The sequence below is a fragment of the Thermobia domestica genome, chromosome 9 (assembly GCF_964235325.1).
Source record: "Thermobia domestica chromosome 9, izTheDome1.hap1.1, whole genome shotgun sequence".
In the NCBI taxonomy this organism is placed as follows: domain Eukaryota; kingdom Metazoa; phylum Arthropoda; class Insecta; order Zygentoma; family Lepismatidae; genus Thermobia; species Thermobia domestica.
The window spans coordinates 149,547,057-149,569,145 of NC_137462.1; the positions used below are offsets into that span (position 1 = coordinate 149,547,057).

A 22,089-nucleotide genomic window follows, 5' to 3' on the forward strand; every position below is an offset into this window, starting at 1 on the left:
TCTTGCTCGCAACCCGAAATTTTCAATAACAGTCACAACAAGTTTTTACTTATTACTTAAAGAAAGTTATTATACGATTTGTTAATGACTATGTGATACACAAGGTGTTGAGTAATGGCATAGTGTATGCGCAGAAGCGGTTTCAAAATCGAAAACGATCAAAGTCTGAAATACGTGTTCAGCGTTGTGATGGTGATGAGTTTGCTTAGTTAATCACGCTTTTCTACCCAATCGGATTAACCACGATGGTGAGAATGAAGGTATTAAAATGGGAGGAGTTAAGAGACACACGCAAGCTGCTGTTTGTGCAGGAATATTAAAAATAAAGGTAAACAATCGGAGTAGGGGCTAAAAGGGTCAAAGCTTAACCCAACGAATTTCGTCTTTTTCAAAGACTACTTACTACCAGTGATTTTTTAATTCCATTGACATGAAATGCTTCCAATTTAAAGGAATTTTTTGGGACCATTTCTACATGAACTAGTTGTATCGCCAGGATATGGTTTCTGTGCATACGTGTCATTTGTTTTCTGTTTATCTATCTACATACAGACGTAACATAGACCTTCTGAATTTCCGTTATATATCACAAAATATTTTTTACCGTAAAAGAACTAACTAACTCTATGGCCTATGGAACCCAGAGGTTCAATGCCGCGTTCATAAAACTTCTCCAATCACTTTTGTCCTTACAAAGTAGAAACTCGATTCAGTTGGGTATCCCTATTTCTGCGAGATTCATCTTAATATTGTCCTCCCATCTGCGTCTAGGTCTTCCTAATGGACGTTTTCCGATTGGTTTTCCAGTCAAAATTTTGAAAGCGTTCCTACTTTCTTTCATTCTCGCTACTTGACCTGCCCATCTGAGCCTCCTAGATTTGATAGCTCTAACAATGTTTGGTAAAGGGTGTAAATTATGCAGTTTCTTGGTATGAAGTCTCCACCATTCCCGATTGCCGTTCCTCTCGGGTGCGAATATTCGTCTCAGAAATTTATTCTCAAATGCTTTCAGTTTAAGTTCTTCCCTTAAAGTAAGCGACTATGTTTCGCAACAATACAGAACAACAGGCATGATTATCTTTCTATATATTTTGAGCTTCAAATTCCTCGACAGAATTCGCGACAACAAAAAATTTTGAATTGAATAATAACGAATCTTTCTTTCAGCCGACAATTTAATTTCTTCGTGCATATGATTTTGATCTGTTATTACTGACCCTAGATACTTGAACGTATCCACTTTATCGAAAATGTTATCTGATACTTTGACGCATCCGTAATTTGCAGTATTACAATCCCAGTGATCTTCCATGTATTTAGTTTCTGTCTATTGTTCTTCTATCATCTATGAGATTTACATCATCAGCATACGCCGTAACCTGGTGAATGTTATTCAGCTCTAGGCCCTGGTTGCTACCTTTGATTTTCCTTATAGTGTACTCGAGAACAAAGTTGAATTATAATATCGACAACGCATCTCCTTGTTTCAGGGCATTCTCGACGAGGAAGCTCGTGGATAAGAATTTTCCTGCTCGGAATTTACTTTGGGATTCGTTTAAATACCACTTCATTAATCTAACTAGCTTTTCGGTATTCCAAGTTCTGCAAGAATGTTGTATGTTTATCTCCTAAGCGAGTCGTAAGCCTTTCGGGGTATTGTATTCCCATTTCTTTCCGAGTATTTTTGGAATGGTAAATATCTGGTCCATAGTTGATTGATTTCGTCTAAATACACACTGATAATCTCCAATAATTTCATCCGCGTATGGGATCAATCTTGCTTATAATATGTTTGAGAGGATTTTATAGGATGTTGACACAAGACAAATACCTCGATAATTATTACAATCCACTTTGTCAACTTTCGTGTGAAATAGAACAATGATTCATTCTTTCCACTCTTGTGGCAAGTCTTCCTTATTCCAGATAAGGAGAATGAGTTTGTGTATCTTGTTCCACGATTTTCTTCTCTAGGTAAAATTAGCCGGAATTTCGTCTACACTCAGATATTTGTATTTCTTCAATTTCTTTATAGCAATTTTTACTTCTGTTCGGCTAGGACTGAAATTTATCCCCAGTAGCACAGTTGATGGGCCGATGTCGATCAACATGGGAATTTTTGGTGGGATCGATGTCGCTGTCGATGACGATCGATGCAGAATGGCAAACATTTTTTCGACATTGGCCAATATCGGCAAATCTATGTCGATCGACATCGGCGTCGATGTTGATCTATGTGGGTCCCATGTGGATTCTTCCAGATCAATGTTGGCCCCACATTAATCCATGTAGCCCCATCTAGATCTGCCTTATATCAACATAATCGATCTTGGTCCCTGGTTGAACAATACCGGCCTATGTGGGATCAATGTCGGCCCATCTAGATCTGCCCCATACCCACATCGTCGTTCGAGCTCCCTAGTTGACCTATGTGGGATCTATGTTGAACCACCCAGATCTTCACTGAACCCATATCTTCGTTCTAGCTCCCATAGTTGATCGATGTGGATCTATGTGGGATCCATGTCGGCCCATCTAGACCTTCTTTATACCCACATCGTCGTTCTAGCTCCCTGGTTGACCGATGTGGAATCTATGTTGAACCACCCAGATCTTCTCCATACCCACATCGTCGTTCTAGCTCCCATGCTTAATCGATGTAGCTCTATATGTTCCTTGTAAAAAGAACGGAGCTATTCAAATGTATTTGAATCGCCCAGTACTTTTCACAAGGAACATAGAATAGGCGACATTTCTGATCTTCCAGCTTCTATACACAATTGCGAAACGTACGAGCTCAGCCTATTTCTTTTCACACTAAATGATTAAATATGAAAGTTTTATTCAAACCTGAGTGCGGATATGTTCTTTTGTATTGCATGTTGTAGATCTGGGTTGGACCCATATAGAGCTACATCGGTTAACCACGGAAGCTAAAATGACAATGTGGGTATGGGGAAGATCGGGGTGGGAGATCCCACCCACATCGGTAAACCAGATGTGACCATATAATTTTTACAGATTTAACACCAGATGGATATGTCAACATATCAGATTTGAATAGGGCCATGTACTGCATCTCTGGCGCACGCTACGTGCTTGTCTACCATTTTGGATTCAAGTTATGTTTTTCTAATGAAAATAGAAGAAAATGACATCGGATACATCAGACATTTTTTCAAAATGTCACTGGTGCAAGTAGTTTTGCCGCACTTCTATCTATGGCGGATCCAAGAGGGCGGTCGGACATTTAGCGTGTTTCAGAGATGCAGTATTTAGACTAAACAAAACAGTATATAATAAAAACATTTTCAGATTGAAGTATTCACATTTTTATTTTTTTTAAATAATTAAAATAAAATTTACACAAAACATATTCCCTAACTTTTTTTTTCGTGAACTTCACTCATTGCATAGAGGTATATATTGTACAATTGTTTTGCTGTTTCCAACATAACGAATGGAAATAAATACTTTTAAACACGTAACTTATTATCATTAATATAGAAACAACATAAAAAATGAGTGAATCTTCTCTTGCATCAACTTAATAGTTACCAAACGTTGACACTGTCTTCACCATTTTATTTCATTCCATATGAAGAGTTCGCAGGAAGGACTATGAAGGGCACGTTTTAAAATGCTCAGAAAATTCTTTCTCAGCACCAAAATGTATAATTAAGATGGTGAAAACACGTCGTAATTCGCTCACGTGTACATTCGCGAGTGGACTACGCCCTATTTTCACCAACTATTTTGCATCTTTTGGTGTGGAGAAAATATTTTTTGAGCATATTCAAAATGTGACCTTCACTGTTCTTAACGCGTACTCTTCATATACATCATTGTTTCCTTCCACTGAAGAAGGAACCAGCTCTTGTTCCGCAACGTGTGGAAACTATTTAGTTTATTCAAAAAAGGGTTCACTGATAAGTGGCCATTTTCCTGACCCTTATGTCAATATATCATATGTATAATAAAATTAAACACGTAAAAATCATATACACTCTACGTCAACGAAAGCCACTGTAAATAAATTTATTTCAAACATCGAATTTTTCCGCTACACATCCCGACTAGGGAAACTAATATATAATCAAAGAAACTATGCAGATATTTATCTTTTTACTTAACCTGAAATAATTTAGAGAAAATTTAGGAAGTTCTTTTCTTCTGTAAATTATTAGTTTCCCATAAATTTTAACTTCTCAAAAGTTTTTTTTTTAAATCCCACTAAAATATCCGTTAATTCGCACACTGGTCTGTAGTGTGGACTCATCCCTTACACTTACACAGACAGCACGGAAGTTCGGAAAGCTCATTATATTCAGTAAAATATGGATGCTACTATAAAGTTTTAATTTGGATAGGTTCTTTGCAGTAAAATACAACATAAAACTTATAAAAATGTATCACTAGGAAATATTTCTGCAAATTAGCGAACTGAAAGTTACTGTGATAAATTAAAAAAAAAAAAAAAAAAAACTATTAATAACGGTTACTTTCATGAAGTTTATAATTCTCTTGTACTTTAACATATTATTGTCTACTATTTTATTTACAATAAGACATTTCGTTCATATAAGTTTGTTTATATCAGACACGCTGCTGAGGGTTGATCACAACTAGCCGCGGGACCGATCACCCCACGGCTTTCCCTTCGGGGTGACTCTGCAAGGTGAATTCAAGTGGTCCTTGGACTCTTGCGGGTTCCCCGCGGAACGACTGTGCATCTTCCCCTAAGTCTTGAGCCTGTTCTCTTCTCCGATTACATCTGTAGCCATCCCAATCTCGCGAACCACTTAAGACTTTCCCAATCCGTCGGACAATGTCGCTAGTTTGTATATCAGGAAATCGGAGTTGTACTGCTCCTGAAGAAGAAAAAATTGTAAAAACTCAATGCAATAATACTGTATCACCAGAAGGGACTACACATTTAAATAGCAAATGTCATCATTGAGAAATAACAGATTAATTTTGAAGTTACATAAATAAAATTCGAACGAAAATATAACTTTCTCCTAAAATACAAAGAAACCTTTTATACATTGCACAAAAAACATCCATTGTACGCATGAGCGCATTATTACGTGCCCGAAAGGCTAATCTAACAGGACATTGTCGTTCGGTGTCAAACAGAGGAAGTAGGGAGTGGAAAACGATATGTGGATGGCTCAGAATATCCACTCGTTTCAAGTCAAAAATTAAAAATTTACTTGCACGGTGCGATTAACAGAAAATTACAACTTCTTTCAGAGGCAAAAACAAGGAAAGCAATGATTTTATTTACCTGCGAATAACAGCGTTACCAATGCCGTAAAATGTCTACAAATGCCAAAAAACTCTAATTTTCTTAGTTTCATTTTTCTAGATTAACACATATTGGTCTCTGAACCCTCGATATATGACAGAAAAAAAATCTCCAAACACGAACTGCAGTAATAGAAACTGATGAATGAATATGACAAGGAACGCGTATAGCATAGCAGATACGGATCCATATGAAAGGAGATTATCTAACGTATTATTGAATTATGTTTTGTCCTCTAGAATGACCTTTTACTCTGATGGTGATTCAAAATTTTTTTTTCATATTCCTGTAGTAAAATGATCACAACGAACAATAACACTTCCAGTTCCCTTACTACATATTGTTAAGGAATTCGATTCGATCCGAAGAGGAACTTGTCCTCGTAACTCTGGTATTGTTTGGGAGATATTACCGCAAGCTTTACTTTTACTAGGATAATGCGAGAATGGCACCTAAACAAAGGATTTCACTGGTAGTAATCCCCCTCCAAGATTCCTAAAAATATATACTAAAAAACGCCATACATCCGAAAGATGAAATTAGACTCTAGTATATATATATAACAAAATTCTTTAGGAACTCAGATCCTACACAGGCGAATCAGCGACACCATCGCGAATGGGGCTTTTCCTCAGTCTCATCCGTAAACGGCAGAATGCTAGGACCTAAAATTATTAGGGGCCCCGAACTACATCGTGGCGTGAATCTAGTGCACATATCTTGAAGTGAGGTCACTTTACTACCTGTTTAAACCATTCCATATTCGTCGCACGACAAAAATCGAAGGATAAATGTGTTGTTTCGACTTCATTAGACTTTTGTACGACGCATAGAAATTATATTTACAGTAAAACTTCTAACGGACATCTCAAAATAACGGACAGTTTTCAATTTCCTGGCAGAAATACATTGGGTGCAATGTGAAAATTACTTCTGAATAGCTGACATTCTCAATAACGGACGCGGATACTGAAAACTATTCCCCAGCGTCTATGTAGAACTTCCAACTAACGGACAGCCTGAAATAAAACTTTGTTATTTTCTTGAATTTCAAGCAATAATAGGCAGGATCGTTAATGTACCGCGCATTGTTGGATGTGATAATTGAACGCAAATGTCTCCATTTATTTGTTTTCGACATGCATTTAGTTTAGTATCCATTTTCAGCAAAAGTTTATTTAATCTCTGTCTGTTTGCCTTGCTGCAAGTTGTTAATTTCGAAGAGAAAGAGTATTTTGTCCGAACATAATACCATAGGAAAAAAAAAAAACACTGTATTAGCTCATTATTAAACAGAAAGACATTTTGCCTACGTTATGTTGCTTATACGAGTAGTACGTTAACTTTATACTGTAGATTTTTTTAAAAATAATTCTTCTGTCAGTGTCGTTCGATCCCTAATCGTAATCAAATGCACAGGAACAGGCTGATTTAAATCATTGTATAACCATGTCGTACGTCGACATGCTGAGATCGAGAATTGCTGAGATCGTATTGCCCGTTTGTCTTACAAGTTCGCTTCCTGCAAAACCGTGACATCATCATAGTCACTGATTCCGCTTACCAAGGTGGAGATGGGTGCTAGAGAACTTCAAAGAAAGTATCCAGGACTTCCCGAATTCCCGAAAAGTGAAGGGACTTCTCAATTATTTGCAAAGCGAAGGCTTGGAGAATCCATGCACCTGTGGAAGTTGCCCTTAAACACTTAATTTTTATGAGAACCCGCGGATGGTTGGAAAGGTTGTAGAAGATGGTACCGGTATTGCCAAACAAGGCATAACTGTAGACATGTCTACGACACGAGGAAACCGTAAACCATCCTACCTTATGATTTTGTTGTTGAAACACGAAGGTGCTATACAGTGAAAGCAAGATTTTCGAACTAGTATTGGATTGCATTATTATTGGTAGTAGTAGTAGTAGTATTTAAGATCCAATATGGACACCTAAATTATAAGTCCTAAGAATTCACAGTCCAAACTGCTAACGCTAGAGAAATAGTTGATTCGATTTTATTTTATTTGAAACTGCATTATTAAGAATACGTCACAATCAGCTTTAGATTAAAAAATAAATAAAATACATAAAAATAAAAAATACGTCATCTCCAATCCAGTTTGGCTGATGTACACTCATGTCCAAAATTATTGTCGCATGTCTATAAATGTTGTTGTAGGAATATAATTTGATAACGCATTCGCCCGGTATTTCTTATAATGCTAGTATGTGTATAATCGGCAAAGACATGTATGTGGCAAACTTCATGTCAAAAGAGCATTAAATAAGAACAATAAAACGAAAATAAAACTTTCTTGTCCATTTAGCAACATTTTGTTTTACTCATTCTAATTTTCGTATTTGTAATTTGTTTCCTGTGAAATTTACCTCAAATATACGTTTTCCGATTATACACATAGTATTAAAAGTACCCTGCAAAATCATTATCAAATTATATTCTTACAAGAAGACAGTTATAGATATGCGACAATTATTTTGGACATGAGTGTACATGTACGCAGCAATATATTATAGGCTCATGACATATCTCATAAAAGAAGTCATACCTGTTCTATATAAAAATGTATGTTAAAAGAATGTGCATTGCGTGCGAAAGGACTCTTCAAAGGCACCGAAAAGCCGAAGTGTAAGTCATTGTTGGCTTACCATCACCTTGTAAAATTAATTTTGTATGCATTGCTGAATTTTGAAACATGCATTTTTGCAATAGAACACCAACGACTTCCTTTATGAGATATGAAGCTGCACTCTCTACGTTGGTTGGACAGTGTTTGAATTTTAGGCTTCTGAAATTTATTTTCCCACGCTTTCGACGGCCTGCATCTCCCAACCTATTGATCGGTATGCACATGTCACAAAGCATTTTCTTGTTTCCATGTCAGGTACCCACCCCTACATTGTTTGGTACGCATTAATTTAACAACCTGTACATCCGAAAAAGCATCTGGCCACACGAGATCTATTTTTAAAGAATAAAAGTTTTCTTTTTAAACAATACCTGAAGGATATTTACAAATACTTCGTGTCAATACGAACTTAAGAATACCACTCACCAATTTTGAAGCCATCTCTCTGTCTTAAATCTTCTTCTAAATTATGAACCACAGACAAACTGCGTAAAGGGAGCTTGTCAGCTAGCAGGTTTGCATTTTCTATAGATTGCAAAGCTTCTTTACCACTACAGGGAACTTGGTGCAGCTCATATATTTTGGCTTCCATTTTATCAACTTTACATTTGAGATGTTTCATATCTAGCTGGATTCTCTGCAGTAACTGGAATATTTTTTCAACGGCTGAAATATCAAAAGAAAGAAAAAAATACTAAATTAATACAAGACCAAGGAGGCAATGGTACACATTGTTTGAAATATTTTTTATTCTACCTTAAGATCGTGTGTGCCGCAACTACCATTAACAAAAGTCATCTAGGTTCTGACCGGCACATATCTCATATTGACCCTGAAGTCGATACCCACAGCAACATACGGGATGAATTTTAAATCACATATTGATAAAGCTTCATAATTAATGCATAAGCAGTTTTATTTTTATTTTTTATTTTTTTTTTTTAAGTCTATTGCAAGAAAATTACTAATTGCTGTTTGAGGGCTTTCCTAATCATTACACCACATTCGGGTCAATTTTATATGTCTGTAGAGCATTTCAAGTGTCCTAATGGAATAAAATAGCCTGCTCGTGTCAATATCTAGGCATTCTACCGTCTTCTGCTGAGAAAGGTTACTGCAAAAACTCCTGTTGCGAGAGAATGCAGTTACATTTGATATTTCAACTTTCAAATTAATGTAGTATAAGAATGATATGCTCCAATGTTTCTCTGCAGAACCTCCGTATATGGAACAATGTCTAAATATCGATACTAGCAGAGTAACGGTTTCAAATGGGGTGCGAGGAATGCTTAACATTCAAAGAACGTTGATCGCGTCTCTGTGGTGTGACAATTATGACACCTGAACGGAATTTGCCTAATTTGGGTTCGTTTGAATCTCAGCCAGAGCAACAATAAAAACTTAAGTGTGTGTTGGTAAGCAAGCGAAGAAACCAGAAGCGCCACGAGAGGGCATATCGGTGTGTCGACTTGTCTGCTACCTGCCAATTTTGTCTGCTACCTGCGCACAGGCAGTAAGAAAAAACAAATGACTAACAAGACGCTGTTTTGTACAAAAATATAAATTTTTCTGTTTCATGGTACAAACTTTATATCGTCAACCCGTCGGTTTAGCATTCAAAAGGTTGGGAGTTTAATCGCTCCTAACATACGCTTGCCCACAAGCCTCCTCTAATATGGAACAGAATAGTTCCAAAGCAACCATTCCAACAGGATGCGCTGCAAAACAAAATGTGATAAAACTAGAATTACAGATTATATTTTCTGAATTTTAAAGCCAAGAAGTACTTCCATTACGAAAGGAACGCCGGATCTAGAAATACTTTCGGAGATCTTAAACACTAAAGGTTTCACTGTAAAAAGTAAATCTTAGTATGATATATATGTTTTAAAATGTAATTAGTACGAAATTTATATTAGTTACACAAAAATCTATTTTTGAGGAAGAGAAGGGTTCGGACCCCCCCCCCCTTCCTTCGCACGGCTTGGAACATAACAATTTCAATTTCCAAGCATAAGTTTTACCATAATTTCGTTTTTCATTAACAAAAATTGGTGATAATCTCGGAGACTACTAGGTCAAGGCGGCCACACTAAGTGGTCGGAGAATATCGATGCATTGACTACGTGCTGCCACACTCTCGAGCTAGCAGGGTTCAAAATGTCTCTAAAGAAGCAATATAGTCTTCATTTTGTTTGGTTATTTAATAATGACGACACACGTAAGTAAGCTTAGCAATACAGTTTAATCTTTGGATACTTACTACTGCCAATTCCTAAACGAGCTGATGTGAAGGTACTGTCTGTATCTGCACATGAAGTAGTGGCAACTGACAACGCTGACATTCTGCATGGAGTTTGGATTTGGGAGTGGGATGGTAAAGGTCCATTTGGACTTTTACGATGTGATGCAGACGAGCAACCTCCGTTTGAATTGTGCACCATAGATGATACGTTTACCTCCGCAATTCCTCCTATAGATACTCCAAGCGACTCTGAAAGCAAGTGATGAAATTATACAAACATCCAGTTTTTACTAGACTGTTAGGTACACAATAAGCAGGTGACAACTTATGGTTTTAAAAGCATGTTTAAAATGTTACAATGATTACATCCAGTATTCTATCTGTAGGGGGATGGCTGGAACTTTCTCCTCTCTGTTTCTCGAAATACCTCTCAACCTTGGATATGGTGGAAATAAACCCCACTTTTTTGAGCTATTGATGAATTTATCCCCCTCTCCGGAAATCGCAGAAATCATACACTGATTACATTAACTCACAACGTTAAAAGATACTAACGCTGTTTATCTGCTTGTTTGATCTTGTCCTAAATAGACTCCATATCATAATTAAATGAATATTTAATGTGTACGTTATTTTTTCATTTATTTATTTATTGATGTATACTCATAATAGAGCCAATTTAACGACACAGTTTGCATTACGAGCCCGGTTTTTCTGTAGTTAACAATCATGAGAAGATAGCATTTATCCGATAAAAGGCGAAAGTATTAACAACCTCGTTAAAAAAAAGAAGAAAAACAACTAGCAAGCCTTTCATAGAAATAAATTACTTGAGACTAGATCTGAGTCTGAATGATTTGTTACGTAAGACTTGCTTGAACATAGCAAGTAGCCAATTTTGGACTCCAAATTGAAAAACTTGTTTATAAAAATAAACAAACTAGACATCTTATTTTTAGTTGTTAGGGCTTCTCACTCCAAGCTTGTTGTACACAGCGACATACTCGTAATCACCGCACACACACATTAAACCATCATTACCGTCCTGGTTTTCAGTTAAACAATCATCAACGTTGGTTTCATGGATTGAATGCACACACACATTTTCGTCTACTGGAACACGGGTAACAACAGGTGCATTAATTATCCTACGTACTTTTTCCTCTATCACAAGTTCATTTAACAGACGTTTTGTCCTCCTTTTAAGAGTTTTAGATAACGACGATCTGTTACCCGACATAATGGATCCTAAAGACGAAAGATAAAACATTACGTAAGACATAGTCGACCGTAAAGACGAAATTCTTTATACTAATTACTATCATTAGAACATAAATTAATGACATAGGGAAATAAATGCGACGCAAGCCTTAAAAAAAGTTAAAATGTGGTTTAACTGAGCATCTAGTGACGGGTATATAGCTCTTGCTGCAGTGAAATCATAACCGCGTCCAAACTGACCCCCCCCCAAAAAAAAAATAGAACTCGAATCCTTGATCACGCACACAAAATGCCATATGCTATTTACTGTACTTACTCAGGAGACTTGAACAAAGAAAACCTACAATTTATGACCAAGGTCGGGTGTTCAGTTGACATGTAGTTAACGTCAAAGTGCAGTTCTCATTAATGTTCACTGTCCTTTAAGACCTTTATTGGCCGAGCGACAGGGTTGGCAAAAACCATGTTTTTTATTGAAAAAAAAGTTTTTTTTCGTTTAAACCACGATTTTTTGATTTAAATAATTTGCTCTATATATTCATATCATATATGGACAGAAATATGTTTGTTTCGCCTTGATGTTATTATGCAACAGCCGGGTTATGCTAGAAGGGGTCACATAAGCTTAAAGCGGAATAAAAACTGCTTCTCGAGTTACATCCGAGATAAATTGTCCTCCATTTGAACTCGGAACCAGGACTAATTGGCCACAAATGCGATACGTCTGCCGACTCACTCACGAAGGAACCCTGATAAAAATACGTTGTACTGATCTTTACATGCTTCTTAATATAACTGTCAAGAATCATTTCAGAAGGACAAAAAGATAAACAGTTGCACAAGTGAAACCATTATACAGAATTAAATATGGACAATTTCAAAGTACTACGGAGTACAGAAGATCTAATTTAGTTCCAGTTAGTTAACAACGACTTTTATTGGCCCAAATTAAAGAAATACGACGACTTAATTTGCATATCAGTAAGAAAAGTAAATAAAGATCAGGGTTTGAAAAAACCAGGGATTTTCTGAAAAAGCCCAACCCACCATGGCCCATATGGGTTTTTTCCGGTTTTATTGGTTTTTTCAGGTTTAATTGGGTTTTATCAAAATATTTCAATGTCTTTGGGGTAAAAGTGTTAAAATATGATTTATATTTCAAGATTATCATTGTCACAACTTGCAACAATTTTCTATTCACTGCTGTTTTGAAAAAATGGCCGCCATTTTGAAATTTTACGTTGGATCATCGCCAAAATATATACAGCTAATTCAAAGTACCTCGTGCTTCTACTCTAAAAATTTCGACTTAAAAGACCGAAAATTGCGCTTTGTAGCGTGCATACCCGCTATTTTGAAAAAAAATAAATTGACTCCATTTTGAAATTTTACGTTGGTATGCCACCAAAATCTACACAGGAAATTTAGTGTGTATCGTGCTTGTACTCTAAAAATTTACACTTAAAAGATCAGAAGTGATTCCCTGCAATATGTGTGGTACAAGCAGACGAACGAACAAATGCAGATTGAATCATCCCAGAAGCCTCAGTAACGTTTGCCAAATATGAACACCAAATATATTAATTTAACAGCGTAAAATAAATGATTTTTATTGTTGAAGTTAACTTTCAATACCTTGTGCGTTCAATTACAGGAATGTCACGAGCACTTGTTGCAAGAAGGATCTTTCCAGAAAATTAATTTAGGACCATTAAGAAAGATATAATCCATATTTTATAAAATAAACTAGCTTTTGGCTAGCTGCATTTCTTTCCCTATTTCAACTATTTAAAAGATAAGATTTTGTATCCCAAGAAAACTCCCATTTAAATAACAAGGGAATTTCTTCATCACCCGTTAGACCCCTAAAAATATTAAAAATATTCACTTTTGGCTATTTTCCTGTCGGTTAGTCCTGGAATGCTATAATCATGCCGGAAGGGCCTAAACATTTTGGGGTGTAGAAGACGTCCCATATAAATAACATGGGAAAGATTTTTCAGTTCCCCATAAAACCACTCTACGGTTGGAAATTTTTATTTCTGATTTTTCACTTAGGTAACGCTTACAAAAACGTACAAGCATACCGAATTTAAAGATTTTATTCCAATTCTAAGTACCGGTACCTAAAAAATGAGATTATGTTTTTTTTAAAGGCCCATTTAAATAACATTGGGAAATTCTTCATCCACTCTTTAGACCCCCTCAAAATTAAAAAATATTCACTTTTGGCAATTTTCCTGTGGGTTTGTCCCGAAAAGCTACAATGATGTCAAATTTAACCATTGTAGCCCTACAGGAAGTGCTCAATAATTTGGGGGTGTAAAATGTGTTCCATATAAAAAACATGGGAAGGATATTTCAGTTCCCTATAAAACCACTCTAAAGTTGGATTTTTAAATTTTTACTGATTTACTTAGGTTCTGCTAAGAAAACGTACAAGCATACCGAATTTCAAGTTTTTATTCCAATTCTAAGTACCCAAAACATGAGATTATAGGTCCAAAAAAGGCCCATTTAAATAACATGGGGAAACTTTTCATCCCATCTTTAGAACCCTTAAAAATTAAAAATATTCACTTTTGGCAATTTTTCTGACCGTTAGTCCCAGAAAGCTACCATCATGCCAAATTTAATCATTGTAGCCCTACAGGAAGTGCTCAATAATTTACATCAGCTCATGTAGTTTTATATATAGTTAGGATGTTTCAGAATGTCTTAAAGGAAATTAAATATCTTACACCATAAAATAAATAGTTATATTGTTGAGGTATTCAGTTCCGATGCTTTGTGCGTTCAATTGGAGGAATTTCCCGTGAACTTCTTTCGGGACGTTTTTTGTTTTTTTTCCTCCTCCCTCGAAAATGCAGCTCCCTTTACTGTACATCGAAACTTCCACTAGTACGAAAGTTCGAATTCAGCACTTAAAATAGTAAGGGGTACGTAGTTTTCGGAACTCTGAGCATCGAGTTTCTTAAATTTGACGAATTTTTACGCTTTTGTTGGTGTTGATTCTACAGAATGCTTATTTGAAGAGTACCTACAAATAACTGCACTAAACTGTTGTTGTTGGAAAACTAAATTTTATTGAAGAATACTTGTGTTACCATCAAAGGTAAGAAATAATAATAATAGTTTTACTAGTGCACTACATGTTTACTGGTAGTACCGGCATCTATGGCTTTAAACGCGTCAAACGTATAAGGGACAACGTTCCTCGGCGTCGCCGAGTTGGCGAGCACACGATTCACGGAAAGTATTTTCTAAAATATAAAATTGCTTTTTTTTTCTTCCTTCAAATAGGCTATAAGCATAATCCATACATTAATTTGTTACTTAATTATCTCAAGCCAAGGTAAGGGTTTTTTATTCATTCAGTGCATTCAGAACTTGATAAAGGTCTTATGTTGAATGTTGTATACCTTAACGGGAAAGCATTCAATTCGCCCAAGGAAAGTTCAAAATCTGATAAAAATCACTTTCAATGTGATCATCTTGGTTGTATCAGTAATATATTAAGAAAAAGCTCAAAAACCCAGGTGGGTTTTTTCAGGTGGGTCCAACCCGAAAAAACCCGGTGGCTTTTTTCGGGCTGAGCCCACTTGGGCAAACCCTGATAAAGATACAAATTATTTGAGTCCACTTTGGCTCAGACTCATTTATACATAAATAGATACCAAAGATACTTCTCATTTCACTAAATGCCTCTCGTGGGGTATGTAATCCCCCCCCCACACACACACAAAGTACGGCATTTCGATGTAATTTATCAATAGTAAACATTGAAACGAAACAATATTTAGAATTTTTCTTTGATTGTAATTACATAACAATAATACCAACTACAAAAAAAATCACAAAACAAACATTTATAAACTTATGCAAAAAAAAGTTGCTTTTGTAGCATAATCATTTTGAATAATGAATGGGGAATTTAGATCTGAATATAATACGAATAATATACGGGAGTGAAACGTGATAACCCACAAATGTGTGTTCATCAAGATTTTACAAACACTTACACTTTTACGAACATTTTTCGTTTTTTGGTTTAAACTAGTTGGTTTTTTTGAAAAAAAAAAAGCTGGTTTAAGCTTTGGTTTAAACCATCCAACCCTGCCGAGCGAAGTGACGATGCCCAGAAAATGAAAACGGGGGTGCTCTAAAAATGAACAGTGACGAATTCGAATGCAACTTTAATGTATTTTTATTGGCTGAAACGAAAGGTCAATCTGGTCGCGGAAGAAAATCGGACCAGGGGGAAGGGTAAGATGGTTCTGATCGGTGCTCTGCACGAAGCCAGGTCTTTGACTCGAAGGTCTCTGGACAAGGTGAACTCATGGTGCTTGTCTTCAACGGGATGATGATGACGTCCTAAGAAGGGACTTACAGTTTATCGAGGGATCCTCAACTCTTGTGTCCCCAACCGGCAATTGAACCTGAGACTCCTTGATTCCAAGACGACGAGCTTATCCACTCATCCACAGAGGGCACAGAAGGGGGTATAATCCCCCTTCAAAAGGGGTGTATCCCGCGTGAAACTCCAGGTCCCGTCCTTGGAAGCTCAACAACTTGTTCAAAACGTTAACTTAATTCACTCACACTCAATTACTATTCAAACAAGTTTTCCCAGGGCAACGTTCTCACTTATTTGCCAAGATCAAATTCAATGACTTTTCTAAGTTTTACACGTCACTGCTCAGAACTTCCAGTTACCCCAGTACGATAGATATTTGTACTTGTGTGTAGATACATAAAAACATATCTTTATGAACAGAAACATAATACCAAGAAAAAAATAAGGTAGCGAATGTTGCATGGAAATAAAGATAGGTCTACATCAGAATATTTCACTGTACTGTTTCCTTAACTTGTTTCATGGCTGGCACATCAGCCTGTAAGTTATTTCAAAAGAGATCTGACCAACCTAGCTAGCTTTTTTTTTTGGGGGGGGGGGAATTCTAGTTTCTAAGTGACAATCACAGGCTAAGTAACCTACGTGTGAATCTGTATTTTCATGGCCAATTCTAGTTTTCAAATGGCGGTTACAGGCAAACCAACGTAGTGGCAGACAGAAACTAACCTAACATGACCTAACCGGCAAGACCTTATTTTGATTATTTATTTACTCATGGGAAGGACAAAAAGAAGGGATCGATCCTTCAGGTAAAACTAGGATTTGGACAGGATGTGGCCCTGGCCTTTCAAAGAACGTACTATCCCGGCATTCTCATTGTGGGGCGGAGGAAAGCCTCAGTCAGGCCTGCGCGGGATTCCAACCCACGCTCGAACTGCCAAAGTGCTGCGTGACAGGCGGATGCTCTTCCCCTACACCAACAGCTGGATTCAAGATCTTACGTTGCGCAGAACAGCGAAAGTATGCGCTCACCTAAAGTTTATTAAGTACAAGGAGCAAAATAGTAAATTAACTTACTTAAAATGGAGTTACAACTTATATTTATCAACACTGTGTCCCTTGTACTTAACACAAATCAGTTGTGATACGTGTGCATCTACCACTGTTTTATACAAAGTAAAATCTTGCTGATCTTAACCTAACCTGAAACTATGCGAAAATGTGCCAATTCGGTAGTCAATAGCTCGATAGTACCTCCATTTGTCATAATCTGTCAATTTAAAGTACTTTTTAACGCATTTTTTTAAAGTAGTAAATAAACTTGTTCCAATGTTTGGCCGTCTCGGCCTGAGCCTCCTCCTATGCTTGAAGACCATAAATCAAAATTATTCACGACTAAGTATAGTGATATCTACACATGTTTGCACCTGTAACAACAAAACCAGTACCAGATTTCTTGCATCGAGCGCGGACTATAAACTAGCCAAAATTTATTTGGAACAGTTTATGTGGATCTCTTTATCTATAGTCGACATCGTTCATGCAAATCAAAGATAAAATATGCATTCTATTAATGGAAGAAAAATAATTTTAATACTCACCTTCAATAATAAATACGATTTCGTCGAATTGATGGTAAAACCAAAACAAACAACAGTCATAAGTATATTTCCTGCTTTTCCCTCGCTTCGCACCGCTTGTGGCGCCATACGGTGTTATGGTTTTAAAACTGTGAACAGTTGACAAACAATCTGCGTACTCCGATCGACATCGATTCGACATAGATCGAGGCCGAATCGAAAAATTACTTTTTCAAATAATTGCCACAGAACCATCAAAATGTTAATTTCATGTGTTTCAAATTTATTCATTGTAAAAAGGAAATGTTTCCATGCTTTTTTCTTTTTGGTGGGCAAGCCTATTTATATCCCACGTGGGACCTATATCGGTAAATCAACATCGGCAAGCCCACCAAGTTCCCACGTGGGACCCATATCAGTAAATCAACCTCGGCAAGCCCACCAAGTTCCCATGTGGGACCCATATGGGAACTTGGTGGGTTATTGTGGGCCAGTTTAGATCCACGACGCCGACATTGGCCGATGTCGCACAAATATGGGTCCCACGTCGGCGTGCTACTGGGGATGGTTCTGCTGTGCATTTCCCTTTCCCCACGAAGATTAGTTTTGGCTGCGTGTTAAGCAAATCGTCAAATATATGAGGACCATTTTTTCAAAACTCGAAAGAGCAAATTTTGAGAAACGGAGGTGTATATACGGGATAGGTATCCTATTTATGCTACCAATCGAGCTGTGAAGTCAGAACTGGCAAATCTCAAAATGTTTCATGTTTATAGAATACTAAATTATGAGTGTTTTGTCAGAACTCGATAGAGATTATGTACAATAATAATAAAAATTCAATACCTATGAAAAAAATGTTTTGTGCTCTATCGAGTTTTGAAAAAACGTTCCTCACATCTTTCCATCTATTCAAGATACTACCTGTATCAGTAAGAATTGTTCCGTCGTCTGTCTTTAATATATACGCGCTAGGTTGATACCCTTCCTTAAATTCATTGATTCCCTTGAACATATCTCGACTTTTCTTACTTCATTAATTCATACTTTACTTCATCTTCAAGTTCATTAATTTCAGCTTTCAAAAAATCGCGTTTCTCTCTTCTGAACAATTTGGAAGTTTCACGTTTGATATCAACGACATTTAGTGTAGTTATATCGTTCGAATTTTGTAGCCAACGCAGTTTTCGCCTATTTCCCTTCTCTGTTAGTTTGGTGCATTCCGGGTCGAACCATGATTTGTTCCCACATATTTCCACGTGCCCGCTGAAATCTTAATGCTATCCGTAATTTGAACCTAAGTATCCTCAACATTAGTGCTGTCAGACCCTAAGAACGGGAATCTATTGCACTTCAATCTGGTCCCCTCTCGCCTGGTTCTTCTCTTATTTCTTTAAACTAACCTACTTCTTTTTCAGATGTTGAATATTCTCTTTATTCAACATTAATCTCTCTCTCTCCTACTATTGTTGCTACCAGATAGTGATCAGTGTCACAGTCTTATCCTCTGAACGAGCAAACATATATTATGCTAGACTATCGTCTTCTATAAAAGGTGAGCGATTTGATTATGTGTTCTTCCATCTGGTGAGCTCCATGTGTATTTATGAACGTCGCGATGTGGGAATTTTGTAGTTTTCACGATAAGGTTTTTTGAAGTTCCAAAGTTCACGAAACTAACGCCGTTGTCATTAATTTCCTTATGCAGACTTTCTTTCCCTATAACCCCTGTTGAAAATATGTCGCCCTACCTTCGTATTGAAATCCTCAAATAGAATTTTCATATGGTATCGCGGGATTTGGTCGAATACCCCGTGACACTTATTCTTAAAAAGTGTCTTTTATATCGTCAACCTTATATTCTGTTAGGGCAAGCACATTTAAAACAACGATATCACACCACCGACCATTAAGAGTAGTAAAATAAAGTTTATCATTAACAATGCAACCGGTTTAATTGCTGATATTACAAGAATCGAAATTAAAATGCTATTGGTGTGGTCATATACATAATAAAATTACAAAAGTTTACAATTATTACCGGAAATTACTGCTGTCATCTATTTCAAACATTTCAAAAGCACGTAGCTTCTTATGTATTGAAATTTCATTTCTTATCGATAGTATGAAACGTTACAAATAGTTGTACTGTAAATTTCCATAACTGATCTCCAAGTGGATCTGTATGCCAACCAAAGTTTTGTCAAGTTTAACAAAAAGTCCAAAATACGCCTCTTGAAAACAGCTGTTATTTGTAAAATAATAATAATAATAATAATAATAATAATAATAATAATAATAATAATAATAATAATAATACATAATGATCGGTTTTGGCCGTTGCAATGATCTGTCCAAGCAGATTGATAAAAAAATCAACATAGTATAACAACAAACGCTGCTTCTCTTATATGCAAAAAAAAAAAAAAAAAGAAGGAAAAGCTTGGTGTGGTGAGCGTAGGGGGGAGCCGAATTCTACTTCGACCGGGGCGCTGAAATTTCTAGCTACGGCTCTGAATACATGGTTCTAAAAGAGTAAAATTCTAGAACACTCCTCCCCTCTTCCAATAATCTAAAAAAAAGAAAGTGCTCTTTTTAAATATTACTTTAAAAAAATCCAAATAGGAGGATCCCGAACAACCATGGAAGTATATGAAGCTTTTCTAATACGTAGGAAGTATAACAGAGGCCGCAAATTAAAAGAGAAAACAGTTATATTCGGTATGTATTGTAAGGGAAACAAACGCGCCTCTATTACAAAGTGACCAATAAACCTAAACGGTATTGAGGCTATATACAAAAAAATCCAGAAAACGAGGAACAAATCAATCACCTCCGAGTTCGCGTGTAAACAGTACGTTATAAATTATCAGGATGCGCCCATCTAGCGTCATTTCTTTCCGGTATAGTTCGAATTACGAATTTTACACACTAAGTTTATGCCGTTATGCGATGCAACGTCACAGAATAAATGTTCAACATAATCTTTTTAGAGTCCAACACCCAGTAAGTAACGTGAGATATAGGAAAAGTCTTACTGACACTTTTGAAAATGTGTATTTGTATTTGCTAAATAGTGCTGAATTGGGCAGAATTGTACCAACTTTTTCACAAAAGGGGCTGAAAATGCCATCGTGGTACCAACGGGCCGATGAATGAGAAAAAGGGCTGAATTTGGTACAATTGTACCAAGTGTGGCAACAGTGGATTCCGAACAGGTACAAAATGATCTGAATTATTTTTACTTTTACCTACTCCTGCTTGTTGACTCATAGCATGGTATTGAGTTTCATAGCATTGGACAAGCATTAATAAATGGTTGAAACTCATACATTGTGTAGAAAACAAGATCTGTTGTAACTTAAATGGGAGCAAATTTCGAATCGATGCTATTATTCTAGATTCCGATTGCAAAGGATTAACGACTTTTAATTCGTTGTATGTATTTACAACAAATTCAACAATAGATTTGTGAAAACGAGGATTGAAATGTTGATTTCTAATGGTGGCATCTCTATTTGCAAGCAAAAAGTCATTTTCATAATTCGCGATCAATGCTGCCTTAAATTCCTCATATGTATTGATGTGATCACGAACTGCTTTAAACCATAAAGAACATGGTGGGAGTAATACATGAGGGATTAATTTCATATATTGTGATCTATCTATACACATTATATTGCATTCGTCCTGAAATTTTTCCAGGAAAGAAGTAGCGTTCTCATTACATTTACCACTGAATTTACTCATAGCCCGTATTTCACTCATCTTAACACTTAATTTTACCTTCCTTTTATCATTCCGTGTACTTCTTGGGTGACAATTCCTATCCATGACGTGATGTGTCGTTGCACCATCCCTTTCACGCACATCTGTCCTCTTCGGATGAATTTCTTCCAATATAATATCCTCATCAGACACAGGTGAAGGCGAAGTCATCTCTGGTGAGTGGGGAAACTCCAAGTGATCACTACCCATATTATTGTGGTATGTGTTGTCCTTAACTTGTAGCGTTCTAATTTCTTCCTGTAGAGTAGCTATCAATTGCGTATTTGCGCGTATGTTGTTAGAATTATTGATGACCTGAATCTTTTGCTGTTGAACAGAAGATTCTATTATTTCTAAATCCTTTTTTACACCACTGATTTCTTGGATTTGGTGGTTGTGCTTATCCTGACAATCCTCGGATATTCTTTTTAACTTTTCCTCGAACTGCGAGGTGATGTCGTTCATCGCCTGGACAATTGACTGTTTCGTTTCATCTGACTTCTGTTCCATTCGTCTACTTAATTCCTCATATTGCTTGTTAGATTCATCGGACTTATGCTCTATCGTCTGCTTTAACTCCTCGTATTGCTTGTTAGATTCTTCGAACTTCTGTTCTATCTTCTGTTCTATCGTCTGCTTCAATTCTTCGCATTGCTTGTTGGATTCTTCGGACTTCTGCTCAATCGTCTGCTTTAATTCGGTAGACATCTGAATCAATTGTCGCTGTAAGGCTAACAAGATTCGGTCTTCTGATGTCATTCCTGGTGTTACACTATGTTCACCGTTGTCACCATCATTGGATTCATTTCCTATTGCCTCACCATTTCCTATTGCCTCAAATGGTTTATTAGTTGATACACTTTTATGTATTTCCATTCAAACTGTCATGCACACAGACATGATGATTAGGTATCCATAAACAACAATTACATAGCAACTAAAAACATAACACTATCCCATAA

At 36.5% G+C, this 22,089-nt stretch overlaps 1 protein-coding gene across 1 annotated transcript; it reads right to left on the reverse strand.

The window, feature by feature from the left end:
* Positions 1–3,316: 3,316 nt before the first annotated feature.
* LOC145695095 (uncharacterized) lies at positions 3,317–17,917 on the reverse strand. The gene is made up of 4 exons (XM_081771990.1): positions 17,381–17,917; positions 10,220–10,450; positions 8,383–8,622; positions 3,317–4,871 (listed from the first exon to the last, which is right to left on the reverse strand). Exons 1-4 carry the CDS (start codon positions 17,559–17,561, stop codon positions 4,642–4,644), a joined length of 882 nt encoding a protein of 293 aa, XP_081628116.1. The 5' UTR covers positions 17,562–17,917; the 3' UTR covers positions 3,317–4,641.
* Positions 17,918–22,089: the final 4,172 nt, after the last annotated feature.